Below are 20,309 nucleotides of genomic sequence, written 5' to 3' on the forward strand. Positions count from 1 at the left end.
ACAATGAAGTGGTATAATATTTCTACAGGCTAATCTCCATGACCCGAGTAGCAGTCCATTGAGTACATATTTCCATTGCAGTTGTATGGACTTTATAGACATCCAGAAAAATCCAGCTTGGTAGAAGCAAAAGGGTCAAAGAACAAGAAGGACCCTTTTCTGCTGGACTTTTTCTGGACTTTACATACTTCATGAGTCCATGTCAGTCAGCAGATCAAATTGGATCTGCATGCAGACATAGGGAAGGTACTTAGTACTGCACAGAGGGGCTGGAAAGAACAGCTGCTGCTGTCACCCTGAGCGAGCCCTGGAAGAGCAAGTAGATTGCCAGTCCACCCCTTCATGCCTATCTATTCCTGAAATACCACATGTTGTAAGCCACTAAGGGTTTGAGACCAGGGAAAACCTGAGTTTGACGGGAAAACTAAATATATGTGCCAAAGCCTGGAGGTTGTTTTACAGCAAAGTAAGGATGACAGGGATACCTTGTGGACAGCCTGATTTAGCAAGAGCCACCAAATGATTCAGGAGGCCTGGCAGAGCCTGTATAGTACGAGCAATGTAGCTGGAGTTATACTGGGTTGACTGGAGTTTTACGTGGGCTAGTATTACATACAAGACTCCTCCTGATGCCCCTGCCACCTCTGCTAGGAGGAGGCTATCTAGCAAATCATATTTGCAGGGCAAAGGAATGTTTATTCCTACCTTCCCACCTTTATCAGCTCTCACATTTAAGAGCTACTTAAGACCTCACTGCAGCTCTTGCAAAACAAGGTCTCCGAAGAAGAGGGAAGGAGTGACTACATTGCTATTAATTTCACACCTCCAGAGGATTACAGATAAAGGTATCACAGACACCACTACAACCAGCAACATCAGGAAAGCTGAACCATGCAAATGACAGCTACAACTGTTTCTGCTTCCAGTGTTAGAAAAGATACCTCACTTCTTCCCCCACATACCTGCTCTCATGTAGGAGCCAACATAATTATTGGGCCACACCTACTATCAACTCCCTATTAAGTTATCAAAAAATGGCTCTTGCTCTTTAGCTGCAGAAAGGTGGAATGGCTCATGACTGTCTCACTGGTACCAAGCTGCACTCGGGAAAATGCCAGAGGGTTCATTGCAATAGAGCTGTTTTTACCTTTAAGCCATGTTGTTATTCTCACACATGATGCAGTCAGGGATGCATCTCAGACCACAGATCCCTGCTCTCAGACCAAGGTGCCAGGCTAAAACCTTCCCTTTCAAAAACATGTGAAAACCATTATGCATTATAGGGTGTGCCTTGTTTCATGCTTTCACAGCATCTGTGCAACAGAGTCCCAATCCACAAAAACTTCTAGACCCAAAAGTAATAATAGCTCTTCTCCACTGAAAGCTTTCCCTCAGGCAGGTAAACCACAGAAATCCTCTTCCATCTACATTACATTCCAATACTTCCAGCCTCCAAATGCCCAAGGCACCACCACTTCTATGCATTGCTTGACTGCCTCCTGAGACTCCCTGTGAGCAACTGTTTTCCAAAGTTCACCAAGATCAAGCCTCTGAACTCTACAAATGCTCAAAGGGCTGGTGTATGCAACCTTGCAGGAATTCATCCACAGAAACAAAGCTTGTATATCCCACCAGACAAGGCCTTCTGCCCAACTCCCCTTTCCCAAGTGCAACAGCAAATGCTGGATGCAGACACATGTAGGAACAAACTGAGTTACATTTATCTAGTAACTGAAGCTTTGGTGGAGACACATTTTTATTGTGGATCAATTTCTATATAGGTGCTAAAGCAAAAGTTTTAATCAATAACAGGTTGCTACTAATTTCCACCTCAAGACAACTACCACCACAAGGCAGGAATTTGATACTTTCTGCAGCCAATTTGTTTGATTCCCAGGTCATTTTTCTGTACACAGTGGTCAAAGTATTCTTTTCTCTCCAAAAACACTGGCACTCTGGTATAGGTTGCAGATAAACACTTCAATCTGAACAATCCAAAAAAGATGGCAGCCCCCCTTCCCTTACAGAATGACAAGCATGAAATCCCTTTTTTTTTCCTTTTAACTTGTCAGAACAAAACTAGAGAGCTGAAGCCAGGAGATTCCACATGACTCCAGCAGTGTAACAAACTGGACTGCTGTTGGTACAGAAGAGCTAGGAAGGTCCCCAACAGAGAGAACAAAATGGGGCATGGGACAGGGTGTGCTTTCCAGACTCACCATCTCTGGAATTACACATCCAGTAGGTCTGAACCAGCAACTGGGATGATGCCCGGTAATGTGCTCTCCACTGCCATTATATAGGAGGTCTGGTATTTACAGGTGTACTCACCTTTCTGAAGAGGGGACAGATCTTATCTACTGCTAGAAAGGATGCAATGTAACACAAAGATCCTCCAAAACTTCCCTTAGAGGTATCTCTCTTACTGCAGTGTCACACCCTCAGCAGTCACCTGACTGGGAAAGGGACTAAGCCAGTGTTTCCCAGCCTCTCCCTAAGGACTGAAGCCTGCCAGGGCTGTCTAATACAGTTTCAAGCAAGATTTCAGCTCATTTCTCCAGCCAGGGAAAGGTCAGAGAGACATCAGGCAGAACAGTAACTACACACAGAGGTCACTTCAGCTATGTGCAAGCCTGTAACAGAAGCCCATCTCCCAGCCCATGATTCTCTAGAGAACACGTGGCTGTCCACTAGCAAAATTCTCTATGATTATACCAAAGTATAAAACACAGAAAAGATCCTGTTCCACTTGAAGGGCTGACCCCCTGAGCTTGTGCTGCTTCATTATATTCTCTTATTTCAGACCACAGCTTCTTCAGCTTAGTCTTCACATTCAGACCAAGGTAATGTACTGATGACAGACATTCCCCATGTACCACCCCAAGCTGTTTTCAAAGTGTTCATACAGAACTCAATCTTTTCTACATTTATTAGCTATTCCCTGTCAGCAGCCAAGGCTACAGGACAGGCTTCTACTAATAAGAATACATTGCTGCTGATCTAGGGGTTAAGATTCCTGGCTGACACAGCTTTACCAGGCAGAAATTGTTTTACCAAAAGAAGGGAAAAAAATCTGCTCTCTTTTCCAAAATGATGTAGAGGATCTTTAATATTACAGGAACACAGATCTATTCTGGTTAATGTGACACTATGAGACAGTGTTAATGAAGGAATGTAGTGGGCTATCAAGGTATGTGGTTTCTTCCCAGTTGTTCTTTGTATTAAAAAAAATTATTATAATCTCAAATACAGAGCTGAAGGAGGGAAGAAGCCAGAGCTGAACCACTGGGTACCATTCTCAAACAGGGCAATAGGCTATGTTCATTTTTATTCAAAATGGTTGCTAGAATAATTTAAACAGGTATGTTGCGTCTATGTGTTTAGCAGCTGCAGCTGACAGCTTAGTAAGAAGCCACACATACAAGCTACCAGGAACAGCACTACCCTAGCCTGCTTTCTTAGCCCTGTGAACAGCATCACTCCTGTTGCACTCATTAGTCACAGCATGCCCACTTTCCAGCTCTCACACTCCGTGTCTTACCAGGCTCTCAGGGCAAGGTTTTAACCCAGGCAGATATTGAGAACCTGTAATCTCTGCTGTCCCACTCCCTGGCCTCTTCACTTGTTTGCTTCTATGCTAGGTATTTCCCAGGCTACTTCCCACCCTGCTTCATCAGTCTCTGCAAGCAAACACCAAGCTTGCCAGCAAACACATGCGCTTCCCTTCTCATCAGAAGGAACCCCAAACAACTGGAAGTTCTTTCTTCCTAAATCACTGATAAGCAGGTGTTTAAAGCTCTAGTCAAAGCTAGTATATCCCTCAGCAGTCTCAATCCACACTGAATGTAAACATTTTCCAGGATTTAATCTGCATCTTATCTGGTAATGGTTTTTTGTGCACTTATTGACTGGTAAGATCAATAGTCCATCCTGTGACACAGTTGCCTGGAACTTAGTAAAGGTAACTCATTGTAGTAGCAGGCTGTGCCAGTCTACCCTCTCCAACTAGGCTTGGAGTAAGAAGTTTGGTTGGACAGAATAAAACACCCTGGACTCATCTAACCCTGAGTAAAGAAGGCAGAAATAATGGGAAGTGGTGATCAGGGGTGTTTCCTGTGGTTGCGGATGGGGAGCAAACTCCAGTAAGTTCCTGCCCTTGGAATATTCTCCTGTGATTGAATCACCTTGCAACATCCAAAGCAGGGATCAAGTTTACATTAATGCATTAGGAAGTCTTAAGGAAGCCAACTGCAATCGATGCAATCAAACAACCTTTTGTGGGAGCCACAAGCCAGTTAGCTCCATTCTAACACTGAGCTTCTGGTGGTTTCTTGCTTCACTAGACTGCACAGCAGTCAGAAGTCTCCAGCCTTCTATGCTCCCTTCTCCCACTTGGAACCCTTCTACAGTTCTGCAACTTCTGGGTTTCCTTTACCAATAGTTGTCTTTTCCACTGACTGCTTTTTGAGGAAGGGGAATGGGAGATAAGAATTAGCAAGAAATTTGTCCTTCAGACCAAGTGCGTGACAATCATGGCAAATTAATTCAAAGTGCTGCATTTCTTTATCTATGGTTGCATCAAATAGATTTCTGGTTTTACTTGGTAAAAGCTGATTTACTAAAACTGCTTATTATGTGAATACTTTCCTTCCAAATATTAATATAATGTAGACAAAAACATGAAAGATCATCCTCAAGGCATTTCTGAAGTTCATCCAGTTCCCTGCAGAGTTTCAAGTCCCAAACAGTCTGTAGGAGGGAGTACAACCAACTCCTTGAATTGAGAGCTGAGTAAGATAAGACTGACTGCTAGGGCATCTCTTATGGTAAAGAAGAATGAGCTTAAAGCATCACACCCATTAGTTCTGTTCCAGGTGTGACCAGTTCCTCCACTTTGACGGCAAGGCTCTTTTTTCACCTTTTGTTACCAGAGCTAGGTTTACTCTGCAGGAAAATCTAAACAGCATAAAAACAACTGCAACTGTAAGGCAGATTTCAATACTATATGAACTGGAAGGACTGTACAGTAGCTTTTACATAGAGACATTTTGCATAGTCTTTTGTAGGACCAGACATGTGAAAAAGCATCATTTGCTCTGTGGACTGGAGAGGACTTATATTCCCTTTGTATCATCTCCTGGTTCAAGAAGAGTTTGGCAGATCAGCCACTTTGTCAATACTCCACTCCTAAAAGTATTCATACATCTTTCTGACAGATTTCCCAGAGATACACACAGGTAACAAGGTTGAAGTAGGAAAGCCATTAGGAACTGGCCTGCACTGTGGAGATTCATACTTCATTGAATCATAGAATGGTTTGGTTTGGAAGGGACCACGAAGATCATCTAGTTCCAAGCCCATCTCCATGGGCTTGGATGCCACCCACTAGACCAGTTGCTCAAAGCCCCATCCAACCTGGCTTTGAACACTGCCAGGGATGGGGGCATCCACAACTTCTCTGGGCAACCTGTTCTAGAAATCCTCTGAGTAAAGAATTTCTTCATAACATCTAATCTAAATCTCTCCTCTAGTTTAAAACCATTCCCCCTTGTCCAGTCGCCATCTGCCCATGTAAAAAGTTGCTCTCCCTCTTTTTTATAAGCTCCTTTTAAGTACCGAAAGGCTGAAATTCTTCTACTGAAAGGCCATGAATACTTCACACATTCTTCTTGAAGTTCATTGCCTGGCATGTCATGGAGCAACTTTTATCTGCTTTCATAGTATCCGCATGGAATCTGCTCCTTGGTATCAGTAGTGCCTCATAAAATAAATTTTTGGATCTCAGGCTGAAAAACAGGACTATTAACACTTCATATCCCAAATGTTATTCAAAATACTTTAGAAGAACACAGGCAAGTGGGGCAGTCAGCCTAAAGTGTACATGTGACAGGACAGATTTTAACTGTTCAGCATCACTGGAATGTCATTTGCTTTCTCAGTCCACTGCCCAAAGGAATGATCTCAGTTTCTGGTCCTCAGGGTTCAACCTGACATGTGGGGAAAGAACACTGGAAGGCTTTTTAAAAAAACCACAAGCACAACACAGCAACCCAGTGGGCTTTATTTCCCTGCAATGCTTCCTGAAGCAGCTCAAAACCCTAGTTGTTTGCTTGCATTGGAGTAGAAGCCTGCTGGAGTCAACAGTGAGCTTTCACATGGGCTTCCACAGCTCACCAGTCCTGGTACAAGGAAGAGCTAACTGAAAACATCAAGAAGCAAAAGTGAATACCTGCAATCATTCAAGAAGTGAAATATGCTACATCTTCTCCCAATCCTCCAGGAAAGCTTCTTGCCCTTGTCAGAAAAAGCATCAAGGCTACTTCAGAGCTCTGCACAGCAGTACTGCAGCTGGTGCAGCTCAGCACCCTCAGGAGTGGGAGAGGTTCGGCTCAGCAACAGGGGAACTGTACTGAGAGATAGCAGAAGTTACTACCACCAGAAAATCACCTGTAGGTGACTGAAAGAACTGACTATGTCCCTGAGATCCCAGGAGGCAAGTACTGTATCTTCTGGCAAACAGAAGAGACCCAGCTTGGGCAAGCTCACAGCAGGGACAGGACTGAGAAGGCTGAAGACTTGCTAGCACTGTTACTTATGGGCTGTCTGCAGTAATCTAACTCCTCTAGCTTGGAAAAACTTAGTTGCAATAAACAGAGTCCTACCACAGTCACCTATTAAGAGAGCATAAAATCCCCCACAAACCTAATGCCTCTGGATCCAGGCCCCCGGTACCATGGAGATCTCTCACATGTCTTTTCAACAAACTCCAGTGCCCAGTGACAATCACTAGATTTAACACACAAATTCCAACTATGGCAAGTCTGAAAGGCTCATTCCCATCATCCCATTCACGGCAAGGAGAAACCAGTGAAGGCTCAAATGTAATTAGGATGCCAGTCACATTTACTGCCTTATAGCAGTGCCCAGCTTCAGCCCACATTTCAGCTTGAAGGAACTTGAAACTAATGTAGCAGTCACTGAAATAAAGCTAGATGATTACAGCAGAGGATGCACCATGTTCTTTGCACTGACATTTTCCTTTGTGCTGCTGGAAAAACTTGTGCCCAGTCAGAGTGCATTTTGATGTTAAATTAACAGGGGTCACCATGCTGCAAGGTAGTGGCAAAAAGCTACCACTTGAACAGCTTCTTAACTGCTCCAAGGATGCAAAGTTCTTTTGTAATTCTTCAAAGAGCAAAATCCTAAATTCTTCATGAAAACTTCCAGATACAGCAGTCACTGTTTTCTGACCCATCCACTAAAGTCTTAGACTGAACTATTAAGGCTTTTTTTTAATCTATCTGACACAGTTGCCTCTCACAGAGTACCCTCTACACCCATCGCACCGAGTTAACTAGTGATAAAACAGCTTGCCTGATCACAAAGTCTGTTTTAAAAAGATAAGAGCTCCTTAAAGGGCTTGAACAGCTCTCCTATTGTTCAGGCATTTCCCCATGAACTCTCAAGAGCAGCCCAAATTCACAGATCACTGATCAGCTGATGGCAAAAATAGAAGCAGTTTATTAATGCTCTCTGATCAAGAGTATAGCTTTTTCCACTCAGGCTACAAGCAGATACTTTTAGCTTTTGAGGTCCCCAGCCCAATCTCTGGATGTCAGCCATGACACAGACTAAATGGTTCAAACAACAACTGAATAATCTCCAGCCCTCAAGATGGCCAGAGTAAAGAATATACAGTATTTGCCATGCTTGCTGATATCATGAGTTCTGACAAAAGCTCACATCACCCCTTTGTGGTGACTAAGGCATTCTTACAGCTTTGTATCCCCTAAGAAGTCACATTATTGTATTACTGATCTTATATATATATACATACACACATACATATGTGTGCATGTGTAAATATATACTAATTCTCTGATATTTTTATTCTCTTTTTGTTGGAAACTCACGATCATCTGGGGAAAGCCAAAAAGATTCAGGCTAGATCTTGTATAATCCACAAAAACCTAGAATGAGTAAAAGCACCAGTCATTATCTTGTGAAATTAATTTGGATCCATAAAATTTTCAGGCTTTTATGACTTGGTTACACACACTGTCTTCCAGTGACCTGCAACATTTTGGCATAGTCCAGTCACACACAATCCTATTTACTTGTTGGCATTTGATAATAGAGTTCCAGGGGGGCAGTTGTTCTCAGCCCTATACATAGCTGACACGCTAAAGTTACCTCTTTTTACAGCTTGAGAAGAAGACAGTCTTCACTTGAACAAGTGCAGGCAAGCCAGAGAAGCTCAAACACACAGGTCAGAAGAAAAAAATAAAAAAGCCAATAAAGCAATACAATAGACCTGGCACAGAATAGGGAAGGCAGCAGGCAGCTGATCAAGCTCACACATTCATTCTGTTCCAAGCTGTAACTCAAAGGACAATCTAGTAAATATTTTAGGGAACTTCTAGAGAAATACCATTAATTACACAAAACGCTATCAAGGCAGACTCCATCTCACACAAAGCACATTGTGGGCTTCAGGGAAAGGTGAATCCTTGCATGAAAGAATGTGCCCAATTATGCAACCCATGGGGAGAAGCTCCACTTTGACTCCACCCAGAGACCAGCTCACACCTGGAGCAAGGAGTATCTGGACCTTGTCATTTTAGCCCACACACTGCAGTTGTGCATTCTGCTCTCATTCCGCCCCGAGAATGACTTGAGTCACCCACTGTAAGACTCAGTGACTTCTTAGTGACACTTCAATTCCAGGGTGGAGTGGGAGGCTCTGCTTGGGTTCTGTACTGCAATCAATTACCATCATATCAGAAATTCCTTTGTGCAAATTAGACCGGGGGTTCATGTGAAGGGGAGAGAAGTTCATTTCCAGTTTCAGGAAGTAGGGAGCACCAGTTCTATAAGGAGGGTCAAAGAGTGAACAAAAAGACCAGACCACTTCCTAGGGCCAGGAACAAGTGTCTGGCGGTGGTCAGCTAACCTTACCCTCACTACCAAGCCCTGAGCCTTCTGCATGCCTGAAGAACTGAAGCAAGCAAAGAACGCATAGTTGGCACAGAAAGTGGTGGAACAGGTTAATGTGTTTGGGCCACACTAGCGTCACTTATCGATAACTTTGCAGAGATCATGGAATCCTCCTCCCGTGCCCAGTGACAAATCAGACTGTCTTCTCAAGCACTGGATATTCAGGCCCACTAATACCCTCCCTGTTTATCAGCTTTCTCTTGCCCTAGGCTGGAGAGGACACGGTAACCCCAGCAGCCTGCCAGGGGCCCGGTGACACGGCCGCAGCCAGCGCCTGCCCCCCGCCCTCCTCTCCCCTCCCTGCTGTCGGCAGCCAGAAGAGAGGAGGAGGACGAACAAGGACAGAACTGTCCCGTCTGCCGAACTTCTCCATCCAGCTGCCAGGAGTCCGGCTCACAGACCGACAACACGGACCCCCGAAACAAGGGACTACAGCCCCGCGAGCCTGGGCCCCGGCGCGGCCCCTTTCCCCAGGGGGTCCTGGGAAGCCGCTTTATCCCCACTCTCCACAGCGCTGCCAGCGCCCGCGGCTCCGGTTTCAGAGTGGGAAGCGGCTCTGCGCGTTTGCGGCACAAAGAGGCCCCTGTCCCCGCGGCGGAGCGGAGGCGCGGGCTCCGGAGGGAGGGGGAGCCTCGGCAGCCCCCAGTGACGGGGCGGCGGCAGCGGGCCGGCCCCGGGAGGCCAGCGGCGGGGCACCCGGCGAAGCTTAGGGACGCAAAGGGTGCGAAGTTCTGGCAAGAGCTTCCCCAGCCCCTCGTGAACAACCCGCCGGGGACCGCAGTCCCATCGCCCTTCCCAGCCCCGGGCGCCGCCACTCCCGCACCTACCGGGGGTCTCCGCTGCGCCTCCAGACGAACCGCGCCGAGCTGCCTCCCGGTCTCCTCCTGCCCACAGCCAGCGCCCAGCCGGGCACCGCCTCCCCCCCCGCCCACCTTCCATGAGGAAACTTTTCCCTCACAGTTGCCAGCGCGTCCCGAGACACGCTGCCCGCCGCGGGAAGGCGGCGCCGGGACCAGGACGGGCTCTGCCGCCAAGACCCCCGGCACCCCACGGGGCACAGGTCCGAAAGGCGCCAGGCCCGGGTGAGCGGAGCCCGCAGCGGCGAGCCCGCAGCAGTGACCCCGCCGCTTACCTCGCAGGCGGCGCGGCTCGGCGGGACGCTCGGCGAGCAGCGGCCACCTAGGCGAGGCGCGGGCTAAGCCCTCCCCCTATTTCAGCCGCGGGACACGGGGGTCCCGCCCCGCCTCCAGCAGGTCCCGCGGGGCGGGCCCGGGCTCGGGGTGCTCCGACGGCAGCGGCGGGGCAGCTTCGACGTAACTCCCGCCTCCCCGCCCCCGCCGCCCGGTCCTTGATCCAATTAACGGGAGCGGGCTCTGCCCAGGCGGGTGGGGCCGGGAGAGGGTGCTGGGAGGGCAGCATCGGCTCCTGTCGTCGTTTCCCATCACCTCCACATTGGGGTGGGCCTGGTGTCGGCCGTGGGGTGAGGAGGGGTCTGAGGGAAGCCTGCCTGGCTGGGATCCCCCTCGTGGCGGGCACCGGGGGCGGGAGGGAGGCAGCCCTTTGAGGAGCTGCCTGCTCGGCCCAGCCGTGAGTTCGGCTCCTGTCCGTGAGTTCGTTCATCTGTGTGCTGTGCCGGCCAGCTGACCTGCAGGAGCCGCCCTGGTGTGTTGCAGCAGGAGGTTCCCCAAGGCCGGCTCCCACCCAAGTGGAGTGCTATGGTCTCGCTTGTGAGCGTGGTGTGGGTAACTCTCCCTGGGCTTAGAGGGTGGCATCACCTCTGTTCGCCTTGGCATCCGTCTTTCTTTTTCAGACCGATCCAGCTAGCTGTTTTCAGTCACCCATTCCTCTGAAAACCTCTATCTGAATAATCCGGACCTCATCTTTTAAGTCCTCGGAGCGTTTCAGATGACACCAGCTGTTTTCTAAATGCCAGGGAGTTTGCCTGCCAGCGTTTCCTTTTGCAACGCCAGGCCCCGAGTGCAATTTCCCCTGGGGCAGGGCTTGTACTTGGAGCACTAGGAGACCTTGCTGGCCCGCCTCCTCTTGACTGCTTCCAAGTGACTTGGGACACAATTCCAAGGACCAGCTGTGGGTTTGCAGTGATGTTTATTCAATTGGTGGAAAAAGGAAAGACTGAGAGCCTTGCAGAAGGAAGAGAGAAAAGAGCATGCCATAAATTTTCCACTTCTCTGGAGTAGTACTTGGGTGTTTTGCCTTTCTTTACAAGTGCCCTAGATTTCATAAGAGCCAGAAAAGTAACTGTGCTGATGCTCTTTGCATACAGTGAAATGCTGTGTTAGAAAGTGGACATGAGAAACCGTTCCACCTAATTTTGTTTGAGACCAATCCTTTGCTTTTACCAGCATGGGGTCCCTGGAAGGTGGACACCCATGACAGGTCATTGGCTATGGTGTCACCGTGAGCATCGTTTAAAAAAGTGATGAAAGATGCTTATCTTATCCTCAGAGTTAATCACAATTGAGAGTATAAGCGACAACTTTGTCTTTTACCAAAACAAAACTGAACCCAACTCTTTGGCATAGATACTCCCTAATTCAATTAAGTTCTGAGTTTTTAATTCCATTATCAAATTAATGTACATTAATGAAGGTCAGAAAAAGCAAACACCTGTCATCCATTAATAGTCTATATCCAGTGTTTGCCCTATGTTATATTTTCATGCTCATTTCTGTATTGATATCCCATGTGCATTTAAGATAGAGCATCTAAGATAGGTGCTGTCCATGTGGGACCTGGCCACCACCAATACTGATTGCAAAGCGAGAGTACTAAATAGCATGGCTGTTGGAATCCTTTCCTGGAAGGCTGGAATGGCTTGGGGAAGATGGGATGCTCGGGTAAACGAGGTTGTAATGATAGTGATCTTTTTGTTAATTTTCCTAGTATGGGCAGCTTAGCAATGGTCATGGGACAGCAGGAGGTCAGATAGCATAGATATCTTTCATCGCTAGGGTTTTATATTTTGTCTTACTTTTTCATGGAATACAGGCTTGTTTTCATGTGCATGGCAAACTCTAGTTGCTCTAATGGTATGTACATCAGTAGTGAGACTAAAGTAGCCCAAAATATTCATGCTTTGGACAAAGATTCTGGCAACAAGGAGGCAGAACACCTAATGGTATTGCCAATACCATGAAGCTGATCTTAGTTACAATATAGCTTTACCAGACCCAGTGACAAGACTGCTTTATTCTGTGGGAGAGAACCATGTCCCATAAGTGAGGCAGAGCCTCAACATAATTGTACATCTGACAAAAGGCATCATAAAAATAAGCGTAATATCTGCCCATGCAGAATTATACTCCTCTGACTTTGTTGCATACTGTAGTTTGAAGAGTGTGAGACAGTAAATAAAGAATATTTTCTCAAATTAGTCTTTCTCTGGCTTGCTCAGAGTACCATCTGGACACTGAGCTGTGGGATGTCAGGCCAGTGGCATTTTTTATGTGCCTGAATTGTGTGTTGCAGTGGGGATACTGCAACACGCATATATCAAACCAGGAGTCCCGTGGAAAGGAAAAATATATGGACAGACAGATTCTTGATAGCTGTTTCAGAGATGTTTATTTCTCCAGCCGCATGGCCGGAGCTCTGCCGAGGAACTGTTCCAGTCACGGGACCAAGGGTCCTTCTGCCCGCGCAGGGAACACAAACCAACCAATGGGAACGAGGCTGAGCAGGGGCAGGGAAGCCCCGTGTCTGAGGGGGCCCTCTCCCAGGGCTACAGGCAGGGGAGGGACCCCAACAATTGTGTACTATCTGCTGTTCTTGCCCTTAGTGGATAATAATTACAAAAATATCTGGTGATTTTCTAGAGAGAAAGCAAACTTGGTGTTAGTCATTGACACAAACAATGTATTTAGCATGTGGCCTCATCTTGAGTACTGTGTGCAGTTCTGGGACTCACATTTTAAGAACGATGTTGAAGTTCTCCACTGTGTCCAAAGTTTGGCTTGTCTAGGCTGGAGAAAAGCAGGCTGAGGCATGACTTCATGGCTCCCTACAGCTTCCTGAGAAGGGGAAGTGGAGACGAGAGGTGCTGATCTCCTCTCCCTGAGATCTAGTGATAGGATGCGTGGGAGTGGTTTGAAGCTGCACCAGGGGAGGCTTAGACTGGACATTTCAAAGCATTTCTTTGCAGAGAAAATGGTCAAACACCAGAACAAGCTTTCTAGAGAGGTGGTCAATGCCCCAAGCTGTCAGTTTTTAAGAGGCATTTGGACAATGCCTTTAATACCAGCCTTTAACTAGGTCAGCCCTGAACTGGTCAGGTAGTTGGACTAGGTGCTCGATGTAGGTCTGTTCCGTACAAAATAGTCTTTTCTACTCTTTTCTATTCCATTCCATTTCTAAAAAATGCTAACTGGGTTAGCTCCAAGAGGGAACTGTGTAGGTTACGCTGTGTGTTCTGTGCATGTGGGACAATACTGCTGGGAAACAAAAGGGGTGGGGACAGGAAGCGCTCATCTTTGCTGGAGATAACTTGGATAACACCATCAAAATTTTCTTTGGGATCCTATGACGAAGACTTCTGCAGGCCTGTAGAAGAAAACTGTTGATCACTGTCAAGATAAGAAGGATGTTTTTCGATAGTAGATTTTCTTCACAGAAATCAAGCTTTTGAGGCTTCAGAGGCAAGAAGGGAAGTGCTATGATCAGTTATTCCTCTTGCTGTTTTTTGCTAATGGGTACAGTTCGAAGACAAATGCTGTGTTATTACAAAAGTGCCTGATGAGACTTTAAGACTTGCTAATTGGGTTGATGTACATGTCCAAAACCAGATTGTGTTAGTGATTATCATTTTTGTGTATGGCATTCTGATACAGGGTGGCAGCAACTAAACTTTGTTACTGTTCAGCAAAAAAGCAGAGACTGAGTGTTTGTTGTTTTTCTGTGCATTTTCTAGTATGTGAGAAAATCCAAAACTATAGTTATAGTGCAAAAAGTAGTAGCACCCGAAACCAAACCCTACAGAAGGCATGGCTACGTACAGCTATTCTAGGACCTGTGTTCATAGCCAGCATAGTTACTGGTAGGCCTGAAGCAGGGGACCCTACTGCTCCAGAGATAAGGGATAAGGTCCCCACGCAACATGGCCGGCAGACAGCAGCCTCCTTTGCAGGTGCTGGGGGAAGTGCTGGTACCTCCCTCTGTGTTGGTAAGAGCTCTTCCTTCCCCATTCTTGTCAGCTTCGTCGTGTAGGATCTGGTACTCTCTGAGCTGCTCTCGAGACTGTGTTACCTACCAGCTTTTGAAGTGCCTTTTGTTGTTAAGTTCCAACACCAGGTACATTTTCTTATGGAAATGAGTTTTGAATTTTTTTTTTTTTTTTTTTTTTTTTGATTGCCGTGTTTGGGCCCTTACCAAACAGCTTTAATAGGCCAATTTGGTGCTCTAGAAACTATTGAGGGGCGTATGATTTTACGTGCTGCCCGAAATAAACAACAGGCAGACAAAGACGGATCGCGCGTTTCAGGCGAGCGTGACCCTCGCAGCCGCCTCTCGCTCCAGGGCAGCCGGAGACGCTGCTCATGCAGATGGCCGGGGAGGCCGGCAGCGGCTGGGCAAATACCCCGAGCCCTCCTCGGCCTTCCCCTGCCGCTGCCCCTCCGCGGCGAAGGGCGGCGGCGGCCACCACGGCCGGCGAACTCGGTGCCGCTCCCTGGGGCCGGGCTGAAGCCGCTGCCCCCCGTTCCCGCCCCGGTTATGAAACCGCGGGGGAGGGGCCAGTGCGCCCGCCGGCCGCGGCGGCGCCGGGGGAGCCGAGGCCGCCAGAGCGCAGGTGAGAGCGGGGTGGCCCTTCCGCCCAGGCCGCGGGGGCGCCGGGCCGGGCCGGGCCGGGCCGGGGGCTGCGGGGCGGCCCCGCGCGAGTCCCCGTGGCGCCGGGTAGGGGGCGCTGCCTGGGGGGGAGCCTGCGCCGTGCCTGCCGAGCTATATGTAACACGGGCAGATATCCGTGACCGCCATTCAGGAGTTCTAAACGAGCTCAACGCGAGCACAGGCTCAGCCTAGGGATGCTCTGCGGGAAAGAACTGCAGCTGCGGACGGCGTTTGGCGCACAGCCCGCCGCCTGCAGAGAAGGCCGTGGGAGGCCCATGCTTTTCCTCAGGGGCTTGGTGGCGTCATGGCCGTCATAACGCGGGACACGAGTGGCTGAATTCCACTGGTCAGAGGAGCAGTTCAGGTGTGGTTGCCAGGCGGTGCAGGAGCCCAATCCACATGCCAGGTGGTGGTTGTGAGGAAAAGTGGCTGTTATGCAGGAAGTACCTTCTGAGCCCATTTGTTGCAAGGGCAGTCAGCCCTGGCCATCGTCATAAAAACTCTGACCTTTCACTTAGCTGAATCTAAAGAGCTCAGTGTGAGCTACTAGAGAAACAGTTAGGGTATTATGTGGTTTCACAGATGTACTTTGTGCAAATCTGTGGGTTTCAGGCTTAAAAGTCTGGTAGAGGCACATCTGTCAAAACATATTGTAGTGCTTTAGGATACGTTAATTTTCATATGTGAACAAAGAAGATATTTTTGAACCTGTTCCTCTCTTCTGTAGAGAACAACAAAAAGCTAGAGTCGTGCCAATGAGAGAGGATACAGGTCTAATCGCTACCTTCAGACTACTGGGATGTGTTTCATTCCAGTTTTCCTCTCTGTTCTCTGGTTAAAAGAATGACAGTCTTACCTTCCATGCTTTGTTTGCTTTCAGGGGTCAGACAGAATGGCTCCAGTGAACCAGCCAAAGGACAAGAAACGTGAGAGGGCATGTCAGCATTGGCCAGAAGAGGCAAAATCAGCTGGGAAGAGGAAGCGGGACTATGGGGAACGAGGGAATGAGAAACAAGAAAAGAGGTTGTTTGTGAGAAAAACATCTAAACCATCAGGGAAAATCGGTAACATTTCCTCAGATCCTTACTCTTTCTCCCTACCAGATTTACTGCAAATGACAGGCATTGACTAGTTGAGGAGGGAGAATGCCAAGAAGCATGTTCAGACATGAGTGTTCAGATGGGGTTAGATGTTGAACTAATAGGTAGACTGGTATTGGGGTAGTACATTCTCCAAGTTTCTGTCTAGTGAGTGTGTGTGCGTGCATGAATGTTTTAAGTTTTGAGACTCCATACCCCTTGGTAAAAGCCTGAAGCACTGAAGATGCTGTTACAGCTCATTTGAGGGTGGTTAAGTTTTGTGGAATTCCTGTATTACCAGATCTCTGCTATAGTGTAGGACAGACCAATCTTGTAATACATTGTTTCTCTCATGCAATTCAGAATGCAGTTAGTAGTCCTAAGGTTGGTGTCCTACAGCATCCAGTCTGAATAGGTATTTGCACCCCATTCTTTCCGTGTTCTAACTTTTACTACAGTAACTAGGAATTCTTTCTACCTCTGTTCAGACTAGAATGGACAGAATTTCCTCTAATTACTTCTCATGGCATTTTTTTCCTTTAGTGTCTAACTTAGGTAAAAAGAAAATCTCAAAAGATTTTTGATGTAATGTGGACTTGTCATTAATTTCTAATATACTGGAACGTTTAATGCTTTGCATTATCAAGGAAATTGTCTAGACTTTACCTACAGCAACTTCATAGAATAATTTAGGTTTGAAAAGACCTTTAAGATTGTAGAGTTCAAGTGTTAACCCAGCACTGCGAAGTCCACTGCTAAACCACATCTACACATCTTTTAAATATCTTTAGGGATGGGGACTCATCCACTTCCCTGGGCAGCCTGTTCCAATGCTTGACAACTCTTTCAGTGAAGAAATTTTTTATAATAGCCAATCTAAACCTCTCCTGGTGCAAGTAGAGACCCTTTCCTCCTTCCTATCACTTGTTACTTGGGAGAAGAGACCAACTCCCCTCTCCCTACAGCCTCCTTTCAGGTAGTTGTAGAGAGCAACATGGTCTCTCCTCAGCCTCCTTTTCTCAGATAAAACCTTAAATTCTATCAGTGGTTTAGGAGATCACTAGGGTTATTGCCTTGTGTGGAGATACTATGAGTTTTCTGTACAATTCTGGCTTAAGTATCCAGAAATTACTGAAGTGTTTTTCAACAGCCAAAGATACAGGAGTTCTATGATTTTGCACATTTCTGTTGTGTGGTCTGTAAGTCCAATCTTGGAGGAGTTAGCAGGGTGAACAGTGACTGTGGAGGCAAAATGTTCTGTTTGAAAGGAGTTTTGTGTATAATTGTAGATAGTTGAAACACCTTCTGTAGTTAACTTAGCTACATTATTTTATTGTAACTTCAGGGCCTCTTTTTCATATTTGGTAAGCATCTACCAATTCTGTAAGATACTTCAGAAAAATGAGGCTTATCATATTTTTCCCTTAATCCTTTCTTAAAAAGGTGAAGACCTTTGTATTTGAGCTTTTCCACTCTGTGTTCCAGTTTGTATGTGTTTGGAAAATTTTTTTTTTCTCCTGATCCAGATAGAACAGTTTCCATTTCTTACAATTAAGCCACCTTTTAAAAGGTTTATTTCAGCTGATTCCAAAAAGGCCAGAAGCTTTGTTTCTAATAGATTATCCTTCATTGTAAAATGGAATCTGAAAAAACCCCTCAATTTCTGTTTCCTCTGAAGAAGGAACTGTGGATACTAATTCTTCAGTGAAAAAAAGGAATTAGAATAGAAATACTTTTGTACCTATTTCAACAGGTGTGACAACTATTTGCACTATGTTGGCATGTGAACAAAGAAGTGTGCATTTCTCCAGCATTGCATTAAAGAAAGATTTAATTTAGGTTCTAATCCAATAGAATGATCCATGTGTTTCAGTCTTCTGTTTGTGGGGGTTTTTTTAAATAGATGTCCTTAAATGAATATAGCATTTATGTTTCTTAAGAAATGCATTTGACATTTATATCCCCTGGGGTGTTACAAACCATTGGTGTGGGGACTGAACAGATCTAGTTTTAACGTAAAGGTCCCTGAAGATAAAAACTTGGAACATGAACAAAATGTAGAAACAAGCTGTGCTCTCAGCAAAAATCACTCCAAACAGAAAGGTTTTCAGGCCATGAGGTGTCAGCAAGTCTATTATCAAAAACAAAACTCACAGCACTGTGGGCAGACTGTATGGGCTACAGCATGAGCAGACAGAAAATTCTGATTCACAGGCAGGCATTTCAGGAACTGTGCGGGAGCTCATCTTGCCATACTTGGGAAATTTTCAGGTGTTCCTGCTGATCACATGTATGACCTTTCTTTTGCTGTATGCAGGGGCTTACCACCTCTCATGGCATATTTCCAAGTTGCTGGGGCTTTGGATAGCAGCATTGTTTTAGGTATGAAACATTCAAATTGTACGCTGTCCAAGAGCTGCACCACCCACCTGTGGCATTGCTTTAGTCCTTTCCTGTTGTCTTTGATAAATCTTTGGCAAAGAGAAGGAAGTTTTAACAAGAGGAAGCATACACAAAGCTCTGGTGGGCTATGGGATGCACTGGACTCCCTAAGTGCAGAAGCTGCTGCACTGCAGATGTGTAAGAATTATTTCGAGGCTTTTATCTTGTGGCTGAAGCTTTTCATGGATGTAGCAGCAAATGCAGATGTCTTCCTATATTGTTTAGTGAATGAGCATGACAGGTGTTGCTAATGGGTAACTTTTACTCTTTTCCTCACTAGCAGGTTGCAGTGGAGGTGGGTTTGTGATGAGAAACAAGAGAGTCCTTTCCTCTCAGCTGGAGCGGCGGTGCAGCATTGTTCATTATGTCTACCAGAAAATGCTGGGAGGCCCCATTCAGGCACAGCTCAGGCAGGTGAGGAGTGTCTCCTTCCACACCTGTTGGACATCTCAGCTCCCTGCATAAAAAGATCTTCAACACAAGCAGAAGAACTTTAAAGGGGCCTAAAAAGTTCCTCACATGTACAGTTTGTGGCTCCAAGTCTGGTGCACCCTTATGTTTCTTAATCCTGTAAAATGCAAGAGCTGAGATGGCTTTCCCTTTTGGTTGACCCAGCCCTGTCGATTTTTATCCTCTGTTAATTCCGTACTTCCTTGAATCATATTTAAACCTGCCCACTCTACCAGTTGAGTTGTTGCTCAGTGATACTTTTGCATGCTGATCTGACTTTGCATGCTGTTTTGTGATATTGTTCTTGTATCCACTCTACTTTGCTCATCTTGTCAGGTTAAGTGTTGATTTTTTTTCCCCTTCACAGACATAGCCATCCAGTCCATAATGTTTTACTGTTTCACAGACCCGTATGCCTTTAATTTGAAAATTAATTATTTCTGTAACATCCATAGGTGGGAAGCACCTGAGAGAGCTTTCTTGTTAAGAATTTTGTGTGAACATACTAATGACAGTTAGAAATTGTTAGCATTCCTCATTCAGAGAATCTCAGGGATGCTTGCAAAAGTCATAATTCTCTTTACCTTTTTAACAGAGACTGGAACTGGCTTTTCTGCGTTCTCTTTCCTCATACTGCCTCTTTCGAAGAGCAAGTCCCTTTGACAGGAGAGTGACATGCCTGGAATGGCACCCAACACACCCCAGTACACTAGCTGTCGGTTCCAAAGGTGGAGACATCATCCTTTGGGACTGTGAAGTACTTGCTAAAACCTGCTTCATAAAGGGGGTAAGCCTCTCTATGTGAGGAAGGGGTGGGAGGGAAAACTGGAGTACTATGAAATACGGCAGATAAAAACTGAGGTCTGTTGTGAGATGCACATAAGGGTCTTGGGTTTCAGAGTAGCCAGTTATGGGTAGGACTGAGATGCAACAGCATGTCTATTCCCAAGTCCCAGACTGTTCTAGCACTGGAGAAACCTGAGGCATGGTGATTAAGTTCATAATGAAGCAGCACTTGGTGTGTGCTCAGTGGAAAAATAATGCAGCAACTGCTCAAACAGTTACCTTAAAGGGATGCCCGAAACAAGTAGGCAGAGAGGGTATGTCTGGTTTAGGTCTCGATCTTTCTCTGCTCACCTTTTATTGTGCCAGATGAAGAAACATCTTTGGGGATAAACAAGGGGCCTTTATCTCAAGTGAGAAACAAAGGTAGAATGAACGGTTTGTACAGCTGGCATACCCCCTCATTGTTGTATTCAGCCATTTCCATTCCAAAAGGGGCTCAAAGACTTTGTAACTTGTATCACCTTTCTAAATTAAGACAGATACACATTGAGAGGTCTATCCTCCAGAAATTTCAGAGTCACCTTTCTCTTTTTGTAAATAGCGTGGTGCCAGACAGCAAGGGAATACCTTGCCCAGGGACTGAAGGAATTGCAGATTAGTCCTCCAGGAGGGCTGCTCCCAGTTTAGACAACCATCATATGGGAGACATGGTTA

At 46.3% G+C, this 20,309-nt stretch overlaps 2 protein-coding genes across 5 annotated transcripts in view; one reads left to right on the forward strand and one right to left on the reverse strand.

The window, feature by feature from the left end:
- PACSIN3 (protein kinase C and casein kinase substrate in neurons 3) overlaps nucleotides 1-10,233 on the reverse strand; it is a 24,624-nt gene extending 14,391 nt beyond the window's left edge. For 3 of the 4 annotated variants that reach the window (XM_048308312.1, XM_048308310.1, XM_048308313.1), the window contains exon 1: nucleotides 9,825-9,913. The gene's annotated coding sequence lies outside the window, so the exon portion shown is untranslated. Of the gene's footprint in view, nucleotides 1-9,824; nucleotides 9,914-10,129 lie in introns of those variants that run through there. The other variant, XM_048308311.1, reaches the window with a different exon arrangement.
- The window catches only part of DDB2 (damage specific DNA binding protein 2), an 18,694-nt gene continuing 8,231 nt past the window's right edge, over nucleotides 9,847-20,309 (forward strand). The window contains exons 1-4 of the mRNA XM_048308309.1: nucleotides 9,847-10,057; nucleotides 15,719-15,902; nucleotides 18,643-18,773; nucleotides 19,405-19,596. Coding sequence (XP_048164266.1) covers nucleotides 9,935-10,057; nucleotides 15,719-15,902; nucleotides 18,643-18,773; nucleotides 19,405-19,596 — 630 coding nt within the window. The 5' untranslated portion in view covers nucleotides 9,847-9,934. The remainder of the gene's footprint in view (nucleotides 10,058-15,718; nucleotides 15,903-18,642; nucleotides 18,774-19,404; nucleotides 19,597-20,309) is intronic.

Source organism: Corvus hawaiiensis, chromosome 6 (genome assembly GCF_020740725.1).
Source record: "Corvus hawaiiensis isolate bCorHaw1 chromosome 6, bCorHaw1.pri.cur, whole genome shotgun sequence".
Taxonomy (NCBI): domain Eukaryota; kingdom Metazoa; phylum Chordata; class Aves; order Passeriformes; family Corvidae; genus Corvus; species Corvus hawaiiensis.